The sequence below is a fragment of the Crocodylus porosus genome, unplaced genomic scaffold (assembly GCF_001723895.1).
Source record: "Crocodylus porosus isolate Cpor-Errol unplaced genomic scaffold, CroPor_comp1, whole genome shotgun sequence".
In the NCBI taxonomy this organism is placed as follows: domain Eukaryota; kingdom Metazoa; phylum Chordata; order Crocodylia; family Crocodylidae; genus Crocodylus; species Crocodylus porosus.
In genome coordinates this window covers 5,719,164-5,744,319 of record NW_017728907.1, presented here as the reverse complement: position 1 = coordinate 5,744,319, position 25,156 = coordinate 5,719,164, and the positions used below count along the sequence as shown (strand labels likewise).

Here is a 25,156-nt window from a genome sequence, read left to right as displayed (position 1 = left end):
ATCCTCAAACAACTGCAACCCATACTAGAAGATGACCCAATTCTTAAAAAGGTCTTCCCAGAACCACCAATCCTAGCCTTTAAACAAGCACTGAACCTCACCAATTTCATCACCAGAAACTGACTTCCTATGGCCCAAAACACACTGAATGGATCCAGACCATGCCGGGACAAAAAATGTAAAGCCTGCCAATGTATCTTCCCACCACTCCCACCATAACTACACCCCATAACAGAACCATCACCATTCCTGGATCTTGCACCTGCACCTCCAGAAATGTTATGCATCTCATCCAGTGCACTAAATGCTCTGAGGGAAAATATGTAGGGGAAACCAAACAACAACTGCGTACCAAAACAAAAGCTCGCCCCAAATCTACCGAAGACGAAACTATCCAATTACCTGTGGGTGCACACTTCTCTCAAGACAACCACTCTCCAATCTCTCAGTTCTAATCCTCAAAGGGAATTTACAAAACACCTTTCATAGACGAGCCTACAACTTTCACTTCTGGATACAAAAAATCATGGACTAAATATAGATATTGGATTTATGGCACATTATCACCTTCCTACCATCTGATAACCCCAGTAACCTTGCTACATTTTACCAGTTACATTCTATCACCAGGTCAACATTCTCCTCTTTTCCCCCTTCCCCCCATCCCCATCTGCCTATCTCACACCAAATGTCTCCCCTGACCTCTGATACTCAATGTCACACATTTGCATTTTCAGAGACCTGCATTTTGCATATTGGCTTCTATTCCACCCAGGAGAACACAAAACTGCAGACTCTCCCTATGCCTGAAGAAGGGTGTTTGTGCCCAAAAGCTTAGCAAGAATATTTTTTCCAACTACACACAACTGTATTTAGTTAGTGTAACAAAAGCTATGGTATTTACCCAAATAACATTGCCTGCCTATGTCCTTAGACCAACACAGCTACAACCAACATCAACTTGAAGTCCAATAATTCAAAGAATCACAAGTCAATTTTATTTCAGCTCTAACTTCTCTGAAGTTATTCAAATTGGCATATCAGAATATTTAAATATCAGAATAATTTTAAAATTCACGATCATAACTCATTGGGGTAATAGTATATCTATAGTCATAATTTGACCCTGGATACAACATTCTCCCTTTGACATGCTGTTAAATGGTCTAGCAAGCATCTGAAAGCTAGGATAGCAAAGTATAAGCATGCTACTTCATTCTGACTTTATGTTTGGCCAGATTAATATTGGATATCTAGACTGAAGACAAAAATCTGGTAACATAATACTGCCATTTTCACAGATTTTCTCATCCCATCTCCTTTCTAAGTAACAACAATATTCGCTTGATTCCAAGATGACAGTTCCTCCCCCCAAAAGCCTGGGGGAAGAAACCCCATCTTAGAACAGAGTATCAAGAATTCTGTACTGCTCCGTGCCTCCATACTAATTCCCTTGTTGCTGTTCCCTGGGTCAGCACAGAGCCAGGAAGCAGTGCAGGATCCAGCAAGAAACCAGAGAGCAACAAAGGAATCAATAAGGAGTCATCAAGCAGCACAGGACCCAGCAGAAACAATGGATGCACCCAATACAGAGGCACCTGGCAGCACAACATACAGTGATGGAGGCAGGCAGCAGGCGGGTGGGTACTGCAGGGAGGGGCAAGTGGCTGGAGGGCAGGCATGGAGGGGGCAAGTGGAGGGAAGACACCAAGGGGAAGGCAGAGGGGGCAAGGTGTTGGGAGACCAGGAGCTGGAGTTGGGGGGCAAGTAGTGGAGGAAAAATGGTTCAGGGTCAGGCTGCCCACCCTGCTGCCACTTGCCTCCCTGCTGCAGCTACAAAAAGGTACAAATTAAAGACAACCGTCAAATAATTAGATTCTCTATATGGAAAATTATAATTTTTCAAGTACAGAATCTAATTTTTGGGCCTCGTACATGGCAAGTATATGAGAGCTCTGTAGCTGGGACATGGAAAGATTGGAAAAGTAAAATCTACCAATTAAAATACGGAACGGTAACAACCACCTCTCAGAAGCACCTCAATGGGGTGTTAAAGCTAGCATGGGAGAAAGCTATTTCTAGATGCTAGACGCTATTTCTGCAGCGTGTGAGGAACAGAGGTACAAATCTTGTCTCTTCCCCACCAGCCTCTCTTCACAGCACCAGTTCAGGATTTAAGTGGTACACAGGACTAGTGTGAGCCATACCACGTGACACATACAAGAATTTTCATGGGAGGAAGATGCAACTTGACAATGACTGAAACCAGCAGAGCCTGAAAGAAAGGCAGTTATGTAAGGATCGACAGGTTCCTAAGAATATGTAGCGTCCCACTTGTTGCTGACAGTCATAAAACAGAATTTTTTCAACTAATTAAAGTACTATGTGACAGAAAGTCATCTCTTGACCCAGATCTCTTTTTGTCCCGTTATCTGAAGATGAGATAGTAAGAGAAAGGAGAAGATAAAGGAAGTGAAATATGCTTATCAAAATGACAATTCAACAGGTGGAGAATCATCTTTTCACTTATGTCTGTCAATGTTCAATGGCTTTTTACTTTTGCATCAGAACTTTACATAATTACAGTTAATTTCAATCAAGAGCACATTATATTTTCATATAGAGTATCTACATTTTAAATAAAAGTCACATAATGTTAATGTAAGTGAGGTCAACTATAAGTCCACCCACCCAGATTACTAGTTTAAACTAAAGGTATAATAGGAAGATTAATCAATTATTGGGAGTCAAATTCTGCATCAGAACACGGTAATTCAAGTTAACTGCAGTCACTCCAGTTTCACACTGATGTAACTGAAATTAGGATCTGTTTAAAAGAATAAAAGAGCTCATCAGAATTTCTTGCATTACTATACTAAAAGCTCAATTTAAACACAAGATTCAACTTTTAAGTTAAAAAACCTAGAATGTTAGAAACTAGAATGTTGTTTTTAAACCCAATACAAGTTTGTTTGGTTATCTGACTAAATCCAACAAATTACAGGGATTTTCAATTTTGTGTCTCAGTAAAAAAAGACAGACTGCCAGCAATTGTTTAAAAAGAAATCTGAACTGCTAGGAAGGCTTTTTTTGGTACAAGCCTGTGCTTTGTTGTCAGTCACACACTATAAAATATATTTCACTTCAATGAAAATTAAGCAGCTCAATGAAGGGATTGGCTAGCAAGGTAGTCTGCCACTTGACTCTGGAGACACAAGACCACAAATGTGCAAAGTACATTTGTGAAAAAAATCAGTTTAAAAAATATTAATTTCTACCATTTTTATATGACCTGATACCCCTTCTCACACTGTTTTACAACTAGCATATATCTGGTAACTAAAGAAGAGTTACTTCACTGTGCACTTTGCATCAAGTCTTTAATTTCATCTTTTGATAAGGCCTCTATCTCAGTCATTCGACGCAAATACTTTATTTCTGTTTATTTTTAGTGTTTAAATGTAAAATGTAACACTGACTTTTCTTTGAGGATTGTGAAGCCAGTAACAGATATTTTAAGAGGTAAAGTAGTTTGCTAATTTTCATGGTGACAATGTTTGCCCTATCTGGCCATAGAAAGCAGTTTATAGCTGTGACCAAACACAAGTGCATGGCTGCAGACAGCTTCAAAAATGGCCAGTCCATCTGATAAATGGCAGATCCAAGTGCAGGCATTGTTTTTCAAAACACATTTCACAGTTTAGTCACAGTGTTAAGTCTTTATCTTTTGTCTTCAGCCCAGAAAAATGGAAGTTTGAATAATTTCCTTTTATTCTGAGCGAATAGAACTGCTTCTCTGTTTAATCTAGAAATGCTAAATAGTAACTTCTTTGGCTCTACGCTTGTCACATTACTGTAACCGAGCATACTTGGGTCTCCATAGGGTCCAGATAATGCTTTTAATCAGTTTGGTTTACCATTACTCTTCTCATCCAAGGAACCTCTCACATTCATTAGTGGCTAATTAGGCAAGCTGCTGAAATCCTTACCCATGTTTTGATCACCTTAAGCTTTAAATTTTTTATCTTTATAGCCTCTGGATAGTTATTTCTAAGCTACAATATGTTCAGAACCCAGGAGCATACATTTCAACTTATTCTAACTAGAATATAGTGAACCATTGTGAACAACACATAAACGTACATAACCAATCCCACTGGCTTCCATGGACTATGCATTTGCTTAAAGTTAAGCACATACTTAAATACTTGGGGGGATGGGGGTAAAGTGCTGAGAAAACTGCAGAATTAAGTCACAAGATGGTTCATTATCCATGAAAATAATATGTTTTATCACAGCAGTTAACTGCAATGCGACAAAAAAGTCCATTTACTGAAACTGAGGAATAAGAAACAGTAGCAAAAGTTGTGATAAGGAAATTTTAAAAATATATTTTATTTCCCATCAGGTGTCCTGATATCTTTAACTAATATTAGTTCTACTAACAGCACTTTCTGAAACAGAGCATCACGACTGCGCTTCTCTAGCCATTGTAACTTAACACCGAATGAAAAAGCAATGTATTTGCTACAGTCACAGAGCATAAGGGGGAATAGGTTTATGGAAACAGTTTATATTGATATAATCTAATATCAGTACAATTTTTACATCAATGTTTACACCTTAAGATTGCCTTGTTTTATGTATATACAAAATGAAAAATATCAGTTAGAGGTGCACCGATTCATTGGTCCGATATTGGATTGGCACCAATATAAAGAAACTTGACTGTATCAGAAATCGGCCTGATGTGGCCGATAAATGGCCCGTGCACGCGCACAGCTGCAGTGCAGTATGTAGGTGGCAAAAGTGCAGCCCAGCAGCATGGAGAGCTGCATGCACCTGCTAAGTCTGCTGTGATGGATGGGGAGGGGGAGGCAAGGGGTGTAAGGGCACAGATCAAGGCCCCTGCAGTGAGAGAGGGAGCGGGGCTGGGGCAGGTGCTGCCTAGTCAGGTCAAGGCAGGACATGGAACAGAGCCATGGCTCCCACTGCTGTGCACATCCCAGGAGAGGAAGGGGGAGGGGGGGGCGTGTGCCCCTGGATCTGTGCAAAGTAGGGTGGGCTGCCACTGTGGGCTAGGGTTCAGAAACTGGACTGGTATCGGCCAATGTGCCTCCTTAAAAATCAGCTATCCGTATCGGCCCCAAAAATCTCTATCAGTGCACCCCTAACAGCAGTTAAATTTAAGGGCAAAACATGATCCAGTGTCTTCTACTCCATTATACCAGAGTCAGTACAGAACCAAGTTAGGCATAAATGAAGTTTAAGTTATTACTGATCAGAAAGAAAGGTAAATTTATGCAGCGGGGTGGTTATTTTTATTGTATGTGGAGAGGGAAAACATATTTTAAAATGCAGTAAGAAAAACTTCCAAAATAATAACACTGCAAAGCCATATTCATTCTAAAATAAAGTAGCCTATTATGCCCATTCTCTGCTTTCTATCGTAAGTAAGTAGTAAGAAAAAAAAAATGTGTAAACAGAAACAGGCATAAGAAGCAAAGGAAAGATAATACAGAATACAAAACCTAGTAAACTCTTAACTTACAGTAATAGTAACATCTGCATTAGCTCACTGATACTGTAGACACAGCTCGAAAGTCACATGACGATATCATTTGAGACTTCATTTTAAAATACTGAGTTCTAGCCTTCAAAATACAAAATTTTGAAAATATGAGCTATGTAACTGATGCCTACTGGAATTGGCAGGTGTTCTAAAAACAGTTTCTGAATGAGATGAGGACTACCCTGTCCATCTCAGCTTTGAGCCCCATGTAATGCCAACAAGGAAAAGAAGCATGGCATGGGTTGCAAACCTTGGGTAAGCCATCTGAAGCACATCAAAGAACTGTAACTGCCGTAAGTTCGTCCCTGCATTGCAGTCAGTCTGTTCCAGAGACATGCCTAATTGCAGCAAGTACTGGATAGGGACTTCCACCCCAATCCAGATCTGGCTGTTTTGCAGATCAATAGGGTCCTAGGAATGAACTCAGCCTGAAGGACATGAAGAGGATCCAGTCTAAAGTACAGTGACAAAGGACATACCAAATCTGCATTTCAACATTTCTTAGCATTTAATATCTCATTGGGATATAGAGTAGAGACAACAGCTTAAAACACTGGTGAATCCTTTGCTCTTTTTAATAAATTTGCTCCTGTGCTTGACAAACTGGGGGTTTTTTTGTCAGCTGGAATTGCCTACACTTATAAAAAAAGACCTATACCTTCAGCCTATGGCACAACAGAATAAAGAAAAAAATGGTAGATACTAAAATCATTATCGCCTTTCCAAGAGTAAAGCTGTGATGCTACATCTTTCAGCAGTGGGGGTTTGCAAAGTAAGGATCAGATAAAACAACAAAAATAACCAAAGCTCTTGGTTCAAGTAATGCTGAATGTCATATAAAAACAAATCATATAATACACGTACCACTACAGTCCTTAAAAAGAAAGCAAGGTCTAAACTGTTAATCCTCACTCGCATCTATCACTTCTTACTTTCAACTAAATACACCTACCACAATGTATCCATGGTTTGCTTCTATTTTGAGTTTAGGAGGAAAATGCAGTCTCAACCACTATGATCTGATCATTTCCAGCTTATTTCCTGAATAATAGCTGCGATCAGCAGTAAAATATTGTAGTGACACTGATTACCCAAACAACATAAAAGAACCCAAACCAAAGTGCCATTTTCAGACACAAATTGGGAACGTGCATTTCTTTCCATAGCAGGCTGATGCCAAACACCCGAAAGTCTAGAAAAAATAATCAGACTTCGATCCAAATTCCAAACTCCTGAGTTCAAGTAAACACACTGAGATCCATAGATGCTTTTCTAGACCATTGTGATTATTAACATCTTGCACAACACCTTTCAACAGAGGATAAAGAAGAAAACATTTTCAGTAATATAAGTCATATGAGCCTGCCTTCCCAGCTCAGGAAAGACTAACACTACACCCAAGGTCAAGTTCAGGTTCTCTCCCAATGCTTCTGCTTTTTTAAATTCATAATCAATTAGCCCATGATAATTTTTTACATAAGCTCCACACACAAATCTCATCTTTTCTCCTAAATTAGGATCTTCCACAAGGCCTCCAAGTTCTTCATAGGTTCCCACTCTATCAGCCAACTGCTTGAGAGTCATCCTGTTCCTATTCCTGTCTTAAAAGCTAGCCCACTTCCTATATCAAAATAATCATCTCCAGAGTGTAGTTCCATCTATAATATGTGACTGTTCCTCTTAAAAGGGCAGTCACAGGGCCAAGATGCCCATACCAGAAGGTAGATGAGGTTCTTCGGGTAAATGTGCTATGTTTAATTATACCAACTAAATAGTTGGAAACATCGTTCTTTGCAAGCTTTCAGGTACAAAGACCCTTCTTCAGGCACAGGGAGAGTTTGTTCTTGCTTTGTGTCTTCTCCCTGTGCCTGAAGAAGGGTCTTTGTACCTGGAGGCTTGCAAAGAACAATGTTTCCAACTACTGAGTTGGTCTAATGAAACGCAGCACGTTTACCCAAAGAACCTTGTCTGCTTATGTCCTTAGACCAACATGGCTACAACCAACAACTCTAAAATATACAAAAAGGGGACATTTTGGCCCTTTTTATATCAAGTTGATGCAGTGCCTGCCACCAGACGATACTAGCCCATTCACGTGGTTCCTAGGCACAACATCAGTACATTTAACACATTAATAATACCACAGAGAAGTAAACTGTTGCACAAAAGGTCAAGTATTTTACCCAAGCTAGTGACAGTCACAAATAAAACATGCACCACATCTGGGCCCCACTGCCCTATTCCCACTACCAATGCCTTCCAAAAAACATTCATGACTTCAAGATTAAAGAAGCATACATAAAGCTTCAATAGGCTACAAAGGGATACACTTACTGATACCGTTTTATGTTTTTACATAAAAACCATATAAAAACAGCAGTACCCAGAGCCCTCAATGGAGAAAGATCATAGCGCCATTTCACAAGGCATGCTGTATACACACACACTCTTCCTGCGCCAGTGTTTACTACATTCTAATTGTAGAATCAACTTTCAAATCTTTCATCAGTTCCAAAAGTCCATATGAAGAGAAATCCCAAAAGGGCAACAAAAAGAGCCAATAATTTGATGTCTAAGAGGCCTTTTTTAAGCTTAGTATCTGCAGTCTTAAACTTCTGTCTGAAAAGCACAGGACATTATAACAGACTTTGACATCACAGAACTCTCCTTCTTGGAAACCAACAAATTATCTGAAGCAAGGTTCTCTTACGAAAAAGACTTCTTCACACATTGATCTACAAGTGGAAATACCTGCAAATTGCTCTTAATATACTTCCTCTTAAGTATCATTACCTTATTGTGGGAAAACAATTTTAAAGATTTCCTTTTTACTAAAATAAATTGCAGTTTGACAAACTAGCAAAACAGCCTTCATAATATACATACATAGGCCCTCCTATCCCAGCAAAATTTTATGATGGACACACCTAGTAAGTCACTGCACAACATCATAATTGGGAAACAAAGAAATCAAAATAACAATGCTGTGAATCAGAGAAGAAGCACTGCATTCCACTCACATTGATGAGTGAAGAGAGTGCTAGAGAAAGATGCCTTATGGCTCTCACAACTTTTGAAAACCTTAAACTCATAAGCTGATTTTACAAAATACTGCATTTTAAGTTCATTGCAGAAGAGAAAAAGGCCTTCAAATTATGCTTGACCAGGAGAAACATTTCACCACCGACAAAACAACTCTCCTTTAGGAATTGTGAAGTCAGTCTCAAACCAAATGCACTCCTACCCCTGAGGTGGACTGTGCAGAGTGTGTGGGAGGGCAGAAGTATGCTGACATATGCTCAAGAAAACATGCGAACTATTAGCACTTCCGAATGCAAAAGTTTAATAGCCAGCAAGTGAACATAATTACACAGGTGGCCACCTTCGGTAGCAGAGAACTGAGCTTCAAAGTAAAAAGCAGGAGCTATCAAGTTTTATAAAAGTGACCCAACTTCCATAGGAAGTTGAGCTCAAAGCTTTTTATATAGTGCCACTTTTAATAGTAACACACTTAAGCACATAGTAGAAATCCTAAAGGTTTAAAAAGTACTTCTTTGAAAGAAATATTAATATTTATAGTTGTTAACCCAAATTTTTCCTTTACATTTCCATTTTCTACAAACTGGTCACAACCTAAAACAGCATATGGCATTTACATAGAAACTGAGGCAAATATTTGCAAGGGAATAATTCATCTAAATTAACAATATCCTGGACAGCTTGACCATACATTTGCTATGGTTGGAGCCTCTGAGTTGGAGATGAGTCCACCATTCCTCTAAAACTTACATCACTGATTTTCAATTGTGGTGCCATGGCATCTTAGGGTGCCACAAAATCTTTTTGAGGGTACTGCGCAATATTAGCACGGTCATATGTACAAATACCTACATGTGATTCCCAATATATAACCCAGAAATTTTAAATAGGAATCCACTGTGTCAAAAACATTCTGACCTGTTATGGCCTTTCCAAATTCTTTGCAACAGAGACTTTTGACAGCAACAGTACGTACACATTTAGCATTTTAAAAATAAAAGACTACCCAGCACGTTAACATTGGAAGATACGAAGTGCTGATTACATGCAGGTATTCAGACAATCTTTGTCTTGTATTCTTCAGATTTTTCAAGTACCTACACATTTAGCATTTTAAAAATAAAAGACTACCCAGCACATTAACACTGGAAGATACGAAGTGCTGATTACATGCAGGTATTCAGACAAGCTTTGTCTCGTAGTCTTCAGATTTTTCAAAACGAACAGGAATCTTCGATTTAAAAAAATATGTATTACACAAATCTCAGACACTACCTTAATCTGGCCCTCAAAATGTTTGTGTAGCACAGGCCTGGCTAACCCGTGACATGTGTGCCACAAGTAGCACAGGCAGCTTCTATATGGCACAGCCGACTGGGGAGGAGACAGACAGCAAAGTCACAGATAGGGCATGGAACAGAAAACAATGCAGCAGATCAGGCAGGAAACACAAGGCACGGAGCAGAAAGCAAAGGAAAGGGATTAAAGCAGTACTTAGGGTTGGTGCAGTGCTAATTTGTGGCACACTTGCCAAAAGGCGGGCCCCTATTGGTGTAGCATTTGGTCATGCAAATGATGCATTAGGTATTCAATTCCTTAATACTTAAAAGAAAAAAAAAGCTGTAAATGAACTAGGATACATTTACAGGTTCTTGTTATAAATGACATTATAATCCTTTCTTTGAAAGGTTCAGCAACGTAAAATTCTAAGAAAATCTTAAGAATAATGACATTAACTCTAGGTATGGCTAGAATTACAAGGTTGGTAAATTGAAGGTTAAGTTACCATTACTTTAAACTAGTCTTTGATGAGTCATGTGCATCTCCCAGAGTATACTTACTGAGACAAATATCCATATGGTTAGATATGCAAGTAAATAACTCTTTTCATTGTTACAACTGAAGTGAATTTTTAACTTGTGCATCACTGCACTTTTTGATTTATCAAAAATCTCAACTCTTACAGACTACTAAATTGTTTTTAAAGACCTTGATGAGCCCTCAGAAAGATGCAAAAAGAAAATACGTTTAAAGAAAACACAAATAAACCACTTAGCCGAATACTGCTATCAATTATAAGTCCAAAGATCTTCATCATGCAGGAAGCAGGAAGTACAAGTCTAGAAATGGGAGATGCACAATACTACTTCAGGCATTATGTAGCAAAAAAAATGTTCTCCAAAACAGCATGGGTAAAAATAAAACCCACATATTTTTGTTTGTTTATAAAACATAAATTGCATTTAATCTTTTCTTGAGGCACCTGTTAACATTTCAGAAAAACACTATAGATGGTGATTACTCAGTTAAGAAGAAGTATAAATTCCCAATTCAACTTATTCAAAATCTATTTGATATTAAAACACACAGTGAATGGCCACTTTTAAATTCACCTTTCTGCCATAAAAAAACAGAGAGAGAGAAAGCCATACTTTAAGGCAGTCATTTAGTTAGCCCCCTAAAATTTAAAATCCAGCAGCAAAAGAAATCTAAAAATACTATTAACTCTGGCTGTTCCACTAATCGTTTTAAATATTTAAAATAAGAATGAGATTACTGAAGAATTCTTGGTGCATTATAATGCTGTAATGCTGTAACTAACTTTTTATTGAGGCCCAAGAGATGTTCTAAGAAGAAACCGGCAGAGGAAAACAGTTATCTGATCAGCGCGTTACACCCACAGACTCACAGGGCTTGTGGTTAATAAACAGCTCTTTACAGAAAAGAGAAAAAAATTACATAGAGCCCATGCACAAGCCGCAGTCCTGCAAACAGCTCCACACAGACAAACTTGTGAGCAGAAACTCAATGAAGTAACTGAGGGCTCCCTAGTGTCCCCATGCATGTGATTCCAATTGCATTGACCTACTTGCAGACTAAGGACCACAATGGAACTAAATATCCCACTTAATACTAACATTCATTTTAAGTATTGTCCTGTGCAACAAGTTCATTAATTTGTTAAAATATGTCTTATTCAACCAAATGCCATGTTATATAAAGGGTCTACATTCTTGGGCTTACTGACAGTATGCCATAAAACCCTGTTTATTAGATCCCCAAGAGCAGTTATTGTTTCCCTAAATGACTGAAAAATAAATAAGAAGATTCTTTAAAGACATAAACTTCCAACATACCTTATTATTGACCAAAGGTTAGTATTTTGGAATAAGTAATGCCAAACTAAATTGAGTTAGTAAAGCAAATGCAGACACGTGGTATGCGACACTGCAGACCTGTCTTCAGTGCCAGTGCCATACATGCAGGCCTTCCTTACGCTGCTACTTCACAGCACAGAAAGGTTTTTCTGATCCCAGAAGATCACAGGGTCAAAAAAAAACCCTTGCCTAAAAAAAGTGGTATGGCATATGTCGGGGTAGCATATGCCACCCAAAACTGGAGCCTGGACAACCGGAGCCACGCTGCAGGAGCTTCAGCTCCCACAGACCCCCAGGACCCCAGGAAAGGCTGCTGAGGCCAGAACAGTTGCTGGCCCCAGCCTCCCCTCCCCTATCCAGGGCAATGTGCCAGATACAAGAGCACACATGGCATGGGCATTCTCCAGGGAAAAGTAGCAGCAGCACAAGGTGTGCCACTGCTACTTGTGCTGGGAGAAACACATGTTCCCGCTCGTGGGGATGCGCACGCACTATGATGACAAATTTTCCCAACACTGAAGTTGGAAGAAACTGTTACAGAAGGTAACAGTCCAAACATCAGCTAATACCTAAGGTTAGATACATACATTTTACTGGATATGCACTCATAAATAATATCTGCACAGGTCCTGTAGAAGAACCTAAGACAGCAGCCATTCAGAAACTTTCTATTTGCCTTTTGAGCTGAAGTGACAAGGGCACAAAGATTCTAGGCAGATTCAGTTAAGCCATGTGGCAAACCTCTATGCTCAGATATGACACTGAAAAGAACCTCTACAGCATAAACCTGGAAAAGAAAGAAAGGTTTCCAAAGGTATAGAAGTAAAGTGTTTCAACATATCAGCACAGCAGAAACTAACAGCCACGTGCCAAATTCTACTGGTTCCACTTGCCATGTCTACCAAATATCACTAATATGAAAGATACAAAAGCCCTGGAATACATTTTTTTTTAAAAATAAAGCCTAAAGAATTACTTAATATTCCATTGTAATGTCTGGCTTGAAGTTAGGCCTTTTTTTACAAGACCATTCTTAAATGACAGCTGAAGACATTAAAAGGTAACATGTTTCTTCTGCTGCTAAAGTGTGCCAAATAAATTAAGGAAGCATGATGACAGAAATAAGAAAACATGTAGCTCCTACGAAATAAAGATAAAGACTCCCATAATGTTTTTGGTTCAGGACAATGTGTACATGGCACTTTAAACACACAAGCAAGAAGCCTATGGCTATCTATGTTCTATACACTTCTTCACGTAGAAAACCACGTTGTATACAAGTTAGCCTACACCACAAATTTATGAACATTGCATACATTCTGGTGAGGAAAATGCTTCTCTGCACTGCACTAATCAGATAACATGTTATCTGTCTTATGCCAGCTGGTGTATGTACAATTTTGACTGTATTGCAAAGGTCTAAAACTTTTTTCCCATTGGTTCTCTAAGCCTAAATTTCACAGGATTTTTGCTTATGGATAATCTACAGGATCACCTCAACTGCTAAATTTACTACTTAGTTACAAAAACAATTATTTACAGCAGTCTTTTACCATTTTACTTTGCTGGTGGGCAATAACAAGAACTTTAGCTCTGACATTAGCTCATAGAATTATACATATTAAAGCATGGCTCGGCCTCTTTTCTTGTGCTGGTACTCCTCCACCAACAGGAAAAAAAACCACTAGAAATATTTCCTTGTATCATTCAATTAATAAAGGCTGAAACAAAAACTCTAAATCATGTCCTGTTAGTTTTTATGCGACTAGCATTAATATCATTATGTGTTCAACTAATTAATGCAGTGTGTATTTACATTTTAAAAAGCTACCTGCTCATACTAATGTGGCTACACCAGCCACAAGTGGTAACATTACTAATCATAATATTCCTCCTTTAAACTCCTCCAATGAACTGGAAAGCATATTTTTGGGAGACATCTAACTGGACCAAATGCATATTTCAGAGAGATTTTAGACAAGCTTCTGGGCACAAGGTAACCTTCCTCAGATCTAATGAAGAGAGCACTCTGAGCTCTAGTGACAAGAAAACAATAGTCATTCAACTACCCCTGAAAACCAGGTTCAAAATGTATCCCATGGCACTGTGTGCCTATTTGCTTAATTATGCCATGACCAGACATGAGTAGACATTAGGTTTCCCTAGTTGTCCCGGGGAAATGCCTGTGCCACACATGGTTTGGCGCATGGTAAATTACCAGGTGGGGTAAGGGAGGCTGGGGCCAGTGCTGGGCTGGCCCCAAGAGCCTTACCTGGAGTTCTGTGGGCTTCAGCAGCAGCAATCCTGTTGCACAGAGCCTAGCCAGCAGTGGAACTGCAGGCAGCCCACACTGCCACCATGAGCAGTGCTCCACTTTTTTTTTTCTGCTGGTCTTTTTGACTCCTGGATATCCAGGGGTCAAAAAAGCCCTCCACGTTGCTCCCTTGCAGGACAGAGAACAACTAAACGTGCAGCATGTGGCACCACAGATGTGCCTGCAGTGCCATATACTGCACGGCCACACTCATCTGGATGCGGCCTTCTTGTTGAAAATACCACTCTCAGGGTTGTCACACCTGAAAATTAACCATATATGAAAATTATTCTGTATTTTAAAGGGTACCAAAACATTTTTCCCGTGCCAAAACAAACTTCAGAATACTGCTAATTTTACCAACAAACTACCCTTTCACTTAATTAGGAAAAACCTAGTGCAGGTAAAGCTATTCTATTAAGTAACAATTTATTTACAATCAGACATCCAGCAAGGATGTGTTAGTTTTTATTTGTTTGTTTAAACTCTTACATGCTACCAAAAGGTGATAAAAAAATTCAGAAAACATTACAATAAAAGGCACATTAGAATATTTTTTAAGAAAGCCCTAAAGATACCTGGGACACATTAAGGTCTTTCTCTCTCAAATCAGATTTGCCTACTGCTCACTCATGCAAGGAGATCATAATTCTGCGCCTGCAATATTTCCACGGCAACCCTGATGACAATGATGTCACAAATTCAACCCTGACTTCACTGCAGGATGAAGTACTAGGAGCAGATGGGATGCGAGGGAGAAAGCCCCTATTTAAACACAAATCTCTTTCAGAAGAAAGAAAGGAACACAAGCAAAGAAACAGGTGAATGGACCATGTTTTGAAGTATGATATATTCAAAAGACTATCCTAGCATGAAAATCCATTTAAAGGCAAGACCTACAATACAGGAGAACTGTCAAATTTGTCTGGCCTTATAATAAGCTGACTGTGAAAGCTTCCTGTTTAGCCAAATAAGCTTGTGTTTAGTTTTTAAAGTGGTGCTGAAGAAATTACACTTTTATTTTGTGTGGTTTATATTATTCTCTTATATAAAAACAGTCTAAATATTCACCTATACTTATCTGACACAATTATTTTCATAGTGGCAGACAAATGCAATAAGCTTTGCTATCTAAATTAATCTATCATAAAAAAGAGATGATAATGAATCCACAGTGCTGCAGGGAATATAGAAAGGTGATTATTACAATACCCATGTGCATTCCAGAGAGTATTAATAGAAAACCACACCTCCATCACTGGATCTCACATATGTGGAGTCGAACAGAGATTAATGTTCTGTCTAGTCCTATTCAACATATAGCCACTATGAACGTGGGTCACATGACATAGACTCAGGTGACAACAAGATAAAGATAGCAGGCAGTAACACTTTTCCTAGACTAGATTTGACCATAAAACAATGGATACTTGGATGAAGTCAGTGCATGGATTTAAAAAAAAAGAGAAAGTAGCTGATTGAATCTGACCCCAAGCAAAACAGAGGTAAGGATAGTGGACAGAAGAAGGCTCTCTCAAGAGTTTGCAGCCATGGATCAGTCTCATTTGGTTGGTGTCACTTGACATTTCAGGTTTGTGTGTAGGAGTTTACTTTGACTCCTTGCTGTTGCTAAGCTCTCACTTAGCATCAAGCATATGTAATGTTTTCTAACATCAGTAGTTGAAAAGGAGACACTCTCATCCTTGGAGAATGACAACATGGGCTTGGCAGTACATATACTTGTCATCTCCTGCCTAGACTACAGCAGTGCAGTTTATCCGGGCACAAGACAATCAGCTCTTTAGGAAAACCTTACCAGTATGTAACTATGCAGTACATTTCATCAATGTAGATTTATTTGAATACATCAAACCTGTCATCCATACTCCAGAATCATTATCGATGGAATGATGAAACAAATTCAAGGTTTCAGCCCTTGTCTTCAAGTCTAAAGACCTGGGCCAAGCATCTCTTCAGAATCACACTCTCTAGAGTTTATTGATACATACCACACTCACACAGCAATATTACCCTCCACTTTAAGACAGTGCCCAAGGAATGGGCAAGGCAGCATAAAATTGAAGAGGGGCAGATGTGTTTAAAACCACTGTCTACTCAGGTACAATAGACCTTTCTGCCATAACTGTAAAGCCTGTCTGTGCAAGAGATGAACCTTTCTCCAGGGCTGGTCTGAGACTGTTGAATGAACCCACATGGAAACTAAAGGTCATTACAGATTTCCCCTGCCTCTCACTCCAAATGTAAAGTTACCTTCTTTGGCCTTGCTTTCCCCAGCGTAAGTGCACAGAAGCATACATTTTAGAAAAGTAATATCACTCTACCAACACACATCCTAAAAAAGCACACACAATTCTTCCTCCTGGGGAAGGGATGGGGGAGGGGTGTAGAATATGCTTCATAAGATAAATGTGAGTCACGTCACTGAACACACTACTGGTAAGTGCCTAGAAACTATGGGGAGAAGGCCACAAAAACTGTTATACAGAACTGAAATCAAAATGTAGACGTTGGATATCTTGGTTCCTTTTTTTTCAAATATATTTTTATATGTTAAGAATTGGGTGTTAGAGCTAGCATGGAGGATAGAGGTAGAAGGCTAAACAAAAGATAGGAGAGAGGAAAAGAAAAGGCTACCGGGGACAAAGAGTGAGAAAGGATGTTCAAGACATACGGGGAGATATGAAAAAGGTAGAGTCTCATTGTTAGGAGACAACCCAGGGAACCTTAAGGTGAACTGAAACAGAGTATACAGAGTAAGAGGAAGCCCAGCACACTCCCTGTGAACACACAGAAGTCTCAGGACTAGGCAAGACCTCTGCACTCACCCAGACTAAGTAAACCTTTACCCAGATTTGACATAAGCATTCAGTGTTCGCTAAGTATAGAATGGTATCAGTGTTGTTCTATTAGCAGTCCAAAAACTGACTAGCTCTCATTTTTCAAGGCTTCTAACAGCAGCCCCCACAGTGATAACTAGAAATCTTGAAGATGAGAGGAGCGAGTCAGTTTTGAGGCTGCTAATACCACAGCACTGCAGGTATTGCTGTGGTATTAGCACCCCCAAAATTTACCAGCATCCTTCATTTTCAAGTCTTCTAATAGTCACTGTCAGTGATGCTTTAGAAGCTTTAAAAATGAGAGGAGCAGCTGTAAAAATGACTAGCTCCTGCCCTTTTCAAGGCTTCGAATAGCAGCCCTTTGACAGGTGTCTCCCCTTCACGGTTTCTGAAGCAGTTGAGTACAATTAAGTTATAAAGTAGACTGGGGTTGGAACATCCTATACATTCTACTTTTTTATTAAGGTATGAATATGCAGACAGCCAGAGTCTGTTACAATGTATGCAGTAGGGAACAAATTGATACTGGCATAGTGTTATGCATCTAAGTGAATATGCACTTACCAGATATGCAGATGAATGGTATACAGTGTTCTAGGAAACTACTACTGGGTTATAAGTAGAAGCCAAGCCTTGCACAGACTTGAAATCAATAGAGGATTTGCGCAAGTAGAGGTCACAAAACTGCAAGTGAAGAAAAGGGTTCTTACGACAGTGTGTTGGACAGATTTTAAGACTATAATGCAAGATTCAGGGAAGTCAGAAATGAGAACCCTCTAGTAGTGAAAGCAAAAGATGACAAGAGTATGGAACTGAGGTGCTGGGAACAGGAAAGAAGGATAGATTTTAAAGATAGCACAGAGCTGAAGAACTGGAAGGATTAATCAACTGCTTAGATCTCAGGGGAGAAAAGAAGACAGAGAAGAGCTGAATATGGCATGAAGGTTGCAAGCCAAAGCCTGAGTCAAGTTAAAATATGTCTGGATATCCAGAAAGAGATGTCAAAGAGATAGTCACAAAACAAGAGCAGAATATAGGGGCAGATAAGAAGTGAAGAGGGTGGCCATGAAGACTGTATTTTCATTGTTTCAAATGATAATGAGAGTATTACACGGGAAAGCATGTAGAGGGAAGGGAAGACAGGGGTCACTGTGAGAAATATTTAAAAAAGCAATCAGAGACTGGAAAGTTAAATCAACAAAGAACCAGAAAAATGCAAATGCAAGTCAAGGAAGGAAAGCAAACTGTATGAAGGAAGCTAGCCCATCAAGAAAAATAAGTGCAATGTAGACAAGAAAAATAAGTTATGAAGAAACCCAAATATTTTCTCCAATATAAATGCTGGACTGCATATCCTGTCATGAAGACAGACAGGATGTAACATCCTCTTTTGATGAGAGAAATCTCAGAAAAGTGGAATAGGTTAGAAATGACCAAGCTGAGGGTCGAAGAGGGACCGTGAGGAGAGAAAGTTGAGGCATTAGTAACAGATAATATATTCAAGAAGTTTGGTTGGGAAAAAGTAGAAGTATACTCAGTAGTAATTAAAGAGGATAAAAGAATGTCGGCGGATTATCAGGATAGCAAGTGCAGCTCCATGTTCTTAAAGGCAGAGGAAATAGAGAATATTATGGGGAGCTATTGAAATCAATAGGGGATAGTGTCAAGAGCACATTTAGATGCAAGGCAAATTAAAATCGTATAGGTTACTGAAAACTGAAACAGGTGCATGATACTAAAATGACCATGGAAATGTAGAACCTATCTTACTAGAGAATAATAAAAGAGCTTAGAAATTGCTTAACCTAATCAAGGAGATGCTGAGAGGGAATATAACCTCTGTCCCATCAGGGTAGTCCATAAGGGATAGATAAGGTACTAAAGCTAAAGGACAAAACTGGCAAAGCAACAAATGAGCATAAACTGACCACAAATGAATCTAAAAGCTGAAATCTGGTTAATAGCCATCACCAAAATAAAGTTCTAGATCAGCCTTCCTATAGGAGTAGTGAGGATGAGGACTGTGATCGCATTCTTGCTCTGTCAGCTGTTTTATCAGACTGCTTGTAGAAACATGAAACTGACTCCTAATATCAATTCAAGTCAGCTAACAAAACTGCTGCTGTGTAATAGAAGTTGCTTTCTGTTACTTAGGCAGTTTCTTTTCTGCTACAGCACTGATTAAGAAAATAATTCCAGAGTGGCAGGAAAACTCAAAGCCCTCTTTAGACTCAACTATGAGACACTGATAAATTCAATTACTTATGCAACTCAGTTTTACACACTAACAGGTTACAGGAGTTGAGTACAAACAGAAATTCAAGATATTCAGGCAACTCTCTCAGAATAAGGGCTGTTTACACATGTGGAAAAAAAAACCCAACAAAACAAAACAGGGCTTTACTGTCAGGTCGGTGCACCTCCACACCAAGCACAGTGCACACCCAAAAGAGGCATCACATCAGTTTTGACATGGCTCACCCAACGTCTGTATAGATCACATGCTTCAGTGGGGCTTTTTGGCACTTTTATCTAATAGCTGATTCAATCAGCTATTAGTTAAAAGTGCCAAAAAGCCCAGCGGGATCTATACAGATGTTGGACAAGCTGGGTCAAACTGATGCGAAGCCTCTTCCAGTAAGCATTGTTTTGTTTTTCAGGTCTGCAAGTGGCCAAAAACAGTATATTTGCACTTACTAAAACCACATAGCGCCCAAAACACTAAAGTCTTGTAAATGCTTGACCTTCTGTCAGCAGAACATGAATGGATGAAAAAAAAGGAACGAAATAATAGCTGCGAGCATTTTCTAATACAATTCCAAATTTCCACGGTTCAAAACATGAAATGACAAAGTTGAAAAGGTATGAACTAAGTAATCTAACAGAACTTTTCAATTCCTAGTTTCTATGAATAAATACCAATAGTTGGAGTACATTACCTTCATTCTCAGATGTCTGGCATTTTACCTTTACTACTAAATCAAAGGTACGTTCTGGATTTTCCCTAGAAGTAAAAAGACAAGTTGGTTGATTAGCCATAGCAAGCAGACTAAATGGACTAATACAGATTGTCGAGCATTCTTTACAATGTAATATAGTTTGCATGCCACTTGACATGATCACCACTCTTAATGATTTCATTCATGTGATTTCTGAATTTTTACAAGACTTCTACATCTTCCTAAACAGCCCGTAAGAAAGTGAGCTATATTCTCTCAGAAAAAAACTCTGATCACACCACACATGAAATATACAAGAAATGATGACCCATGTCTGACAGCCTTTCAATCACTTCACTATAACACTTTACAGAATGTATATGTTGAAGAATAACTTTAAAAGCAAGAACAGTCTGCTTTACAAAACTGGCCTTTAGTACTGAAAGAAGGGCTTTTAATATATTGGTTTCAAACTTAGTTTTAATAGTTTGATTTGGGCCTCTTGGCCTTTTCCTCTAAAATTTTTAAAAACTTTTAGTTTTAGAATGTGATGAGAGTAGTCCCATCATATTCTGAGTTTATCATCATGATTTAGCCATAAGCCTATCTATCTTCTTAATATGTTCGGTGATCAACTTAAGAGTTGACAGTCACTTAGCCTGTTCCTTCAGAAGCAATTCCATTTACAGTCAACTAAATCCAGCACACAATTCAACCAGTAGGAAAATATGAATGCAATAACTCATCTTCTAATTGCCTCCTAAAAATTAAGTGTTTGTTAGAAAAGAATACCATTAAATATATTCCATTACGATACAACATCTATTGTCCATGAATAAGCATTTACATTACAGTCATATGACCAGACCTGGGCTGGCCCGCCCCAGCGGCTCCAACAGCCAGGAGTAATCCAGACGCACAGAGTTGCCTGGCCCCAGAGGGGAACTCTTCCCCCTCCTCCCTCTCCCCCACCACCACGGGCCTGGGAGCAGTGCTGGGGTGCTCTTCTCCCTCCTTCTCCACTCCCTGCGGTGGGAGTGGGGCTCTGTGAGGCTGCCTGGCCCCAGAGGGGACTGTTCCCCCTACTTCTCCCCCATTGCAGCAGGGTGGGGAGGAGGGGCTCTATGTAATGCTGCCCAGCACCAGAAGGGGACTCTTCCCCCTACTCTCCCCCATCCCAGGCCAGGGAGAGGCTCTGTTCCATGCTGGAGGAAACTTTTCCCCCTCCTCCTCCTCCCCCCAGAGAGGTAGCAGGCACATGGAGCTAAGCTGGGTATGTGAGGGAGGGTGCGGGGTGTAGGGACCCCCACACACACCCCAGCCTCCCCCATGGTGCCTGGCAGCAGCAGCAGGTGGGGAGGTCAGGGAGCTTGTGCCCGGCATGGACGTGACTCTGGCCAGCACTGCGCTGGAGAAGGGAGTGGAACCTGCCTTATCCCTGTGGCTCTGCTCCCTGAGCCTGCAGCTCCAACCCCGCACTGGACCCAGCTACTTGTCCCACTCTCCGCTGTGCAGGTCCCAGCACTCTGGTGGGAGTGGAGGGAGCCTGTCCCCTGGTTTCCTGCAGAATTCAGCGTAGGGCTTCCCTGTATGAGTGTGGAACTGTGGGGGATAGAGGCAGCCAGTGCTTCGCTGCACTGGGGGTGAGGAGCACAGCCCCGCGTACCGTGTCCGGCCGCTTCTATCCCTGAAGCACAGCAGGGAGTGGGGGAAGCAACTGGCTCAGGTTCAGGGAGCAGAGTCCTGGGAATAAGGCAGGCTCTGCTCCCTCCCCCAGAGCAACGCAGTGCTGCCTGGAGCCACACCTGCACCAGGCATGAGCAGCCTGACCTCCCCACCTGCTGCCAGGCAGCGAGGGCTGCATGCCATGGAAGGACTGTGTGGGGGCCCTACACCCCCCACCCTCCCTCACACACTGACAGCCTGCCCAGCAAGCTCTGTGCTCCGGCTGCCCCTCTGGGAGGAGAAGAAGGGGGAATAGTTCCCCCCAGCATGGAACAGAACCTCCCCCTGGCCCCCGCCCCCACTCTGGGGCCAGGCAGCATTGCATGGAGCCCTCCCATTCCAACCTGGCGGCAGGGGGGAAGGGAAGGAGAAGATTCCCCATCCAGCACCTTACAGAGTACCCCTTCCCCTGCCCTTCCCAACCCTGTGGGACAACTAACCCAGCATGGCCCCATTAAGGTGAAGGAGCAGGGAGAGGAGTTAATTCCTCCCTCCGTCCCTTCCCTGCAGGCAGGGTCTGCCTATTCCAGGGGCCACTACTGCAGCCCCATCCCCTCTGCTCCCCAGCAGACAGGCTGACCCTGACTGCAGTGGGGGAAGAAGAGAAGGAGGGAAGAATTACCCCCCCGCCCATTCTGCCTTAATGGAGCCAAGCCGGCCAGTGTCTGCTGGAGCCAGTCCCTGCTCAGCTAGAGAGCAGAGGAGCGGGGTCAGCCCTGCAGGTGGAGCAGAGCACTGTCTAGCCCAGAGAGCATGCTGGGGGTTTATGAAACCAGACATTTCATAACTTGTTTGAGCCAAATCTGTTAAATCTGATACTACATTCAACCAGGTTTATCTCAAACCGGTTTCAGCCATTTTCAAACTGGTTTATATGTACTGAATGTCTGTTCTGTTACATATTTAAACCAGTTGCTGACCACTTAAGCCTGTTTATGTGTAATGTCGGTCCCTAGCCTTAGAGATTGGGTTCCAGATTTCAAGAGTGTTGCATATAAAACACATCGTGGATGGTGGTTTAATATTTTTTTTTTTTAATTTTAGAAGGATTCTGAACTGGAAGGGAAACTTTCAACTATCATCAGTTATTTAATTATTTTTTCATAACTTCTTTTGCCTTCACTATTAGGCATTATCATTTACGAAAATATGGAATGATACTAAGACTCAGGTCTTATAGGGAAGTATAACAATCACATGTCCCTCCCACATCACATCACTTTCCAGAACTTTTTAAGGCTGGTCCTATGAAAACTTGGAAGCCAAATTCTGATCTCAGTTATGCCAATATAAACCCAGGGTACTAACAGTTTACACAGGTGTTAATGATACAGAATTTGCTCTAGCAAAATCAAAATGAAACTGAAGAGGGTCAAGCTCTTTGCACTGAAGGAAAGAGTGGACTATGTGAATCCACCCTGTAGCAAGAAAAATGTCACCACCTCCCTGCCATGAAAGGACTTAATAAAATTCTAGCCAAGGTGTTGGTTTAGTCTCTTGGCTCAATTTCCCTGTCCACTTGTTTCTAAAAGATAGGCATTACACCGTATTTAATTTAATTTACCCTTGAAACAATATCAAAAATACAGGATTAGGACTTTACAGTTCCACTTTTTAACTGAATTTACAGTCAAAAAGGAAGCTCTTGAAAATATAATCCACTCCCTTCAGTACAGTGCCGTAAAGTCTGTATTTGCACAAAAGTAGGTCTCAATTTACCCTTCACAAACTCATCTACTCTCATAACTGTCAGACTGTCTATCACAACTCCTAAACAGCAGCACACTTATTCAGAGTAAATATGAGAGATTTAGCCTCTTATCATGACACTCTGATTAAGGAAGTCCATAAAAGTATTCAAAGGCCTGTTTTTACAGAACCAGAGACAAAAATGTAGTCATGCTATTTTATAACTTAGTTTTAGCTAGGTATGTATCACCATTTCCTTGGCACTTCAAAATAGTTGCATATCAATTAGTAACTGTAAACCACTACAAACAACTAACTTCACTGAAATTATTTTATCAACATTCACAACCATGATAACACTCAGATTTTCTCTAGGGTAGCTATATCCTCTTAAGTTCTTGAAAGCTGATTCTCTTCAACAGTATAAAAATGCTGTTAGATTCAGAGGAATGTTGATCAACAACCACCCTATTGATCCACTATATTTTATGCGGTATTTGCACAGTGCGTCCTCAGAACCAGAGCTAACTTTGCCTGTACATTTCACAGGTGCAGCAACCAGGGCAAACAATTCCATTGCCGAAAAACGGCCCTATTTATTTGCAGAAGCTACGGAGAGACAACAAGCAGAAAACTCCATGTGAAAAATTATGAGAGTTGTTGCTTTCCTAAACTGGCTGGCAGGGCGCAGGGGATTATAATAATTATACTAGGGGCCTAGGCCCCTAGCACATTACTAAAACTTCTAGTTTCTTTTTAACTGTATTACCAGGGGAGCTTGGGGAGTCTGAACCCCCCTGCCCCATGAGATGACAGTCCCCCCCGTAAGATTTGAAAATCATAACCTGGGGGGCGGGGGGTGTCTCTGATTCCATTAGGGCAGAGGTCAGCAAAGTTTTTGGGTAGGGTGCCAGAAACACCCACAACCTCAACCTACAAGATGTTCGCATGCCAGGGGCGAATGGCGGGGAAGCCACAAAGTGCCCGATCCTTGTTGTGATAGTGCAGCCCTGGCCCCTCCCTGCCATCCTTCCTGAGGCACATGTGCCAAACAAAATGCCTTTGAGTGCCTCACTGGCACACATACCGATGACCCCTGCATTAGGGCACGGTGATGGGCAGCTCAATTTTTTTTTTTTTTGCAGACCCTCCCACCCCTCCCAAGAGTCAAGGCATAATTCGAACCCTGCAGGTAGAGAATCCAGGTGACTGATGCCTCCAAAGTCCGAGGGGGCACCCATAGAAGCCGGTGGCGGCAGCAGGGACAGGGATGGTGAGCACCCGCAGAAGCCAGGGCTGGCATCGGTGCCGGGGACGGGTGAACGCCCACAGAAGCTGGCAGGGGCAGCAGTGGCAGGGACAGCCTTGTCAGGGGGCACATGTGCCCCCGCTACCAGTCGCCTATGTCCAGGTAGAGGGACCTGCTGCTGGTCGGAGCGCCAAGGCAGGTTTGCTCTGGTTCTGACAAAGCAGAAAGTTTTTTGGGGGGTGTCTGGCACCCCCAGGAGACCTGGGGTCCGCAAGAAGCAGGGTGCTGAGAGGCAGAAACCACCCCCTGGCGATGCCCCCCTCTTGCCAGGCAGATTCCCCGGCTGGGCGGGGGCACCCCCGTGAGCCCAGGGGCGCGTGTGGCTCGGCCTGGCAATGAAGGGGCCATGTCCAGAGGAGGGTGTGTGGCGGGCGGGGAGGGCGACTCTCCGTGATGAAGGGCAGGGAGGATGCCGGGGGTGGGGCAGCGGCTCGGGGAGAGGGCAGCATCCTCCCGCGGGCCGGGGGCACCCCGCGCTGTCACTGGCCTAGGCGCCCCCTCCCCCTTTCCCTTCCCCCCGGCAGCACCGCCACGCCGGCCCCGCGCTCACTTG

The 25,156-nt window shown here is 41.4% G+C and overlaps 1 protein-coding gene across 1 annotated transcript in view; it reads right to left on the bottom strand.

Annotated features, from left to right (window-relative positions):
- Positions 1–25,156, bottom strand: part of DENND1B (DENN domain containing 1B) — a 300,147-nt gene that overhangs the window by 254,652 nt on the left and 20,339 nt on the right. The window contains exon 2 of the mRNA XM_019530566.1: positions 19,881–19,945. Coding sequence (XP_019386111.1) covers positions 19,881–19,945 — 65 coding nt within the window. The remainder of the gene's footprint in view (positions 1–19,880; positions 19,946–25,156) is intronic.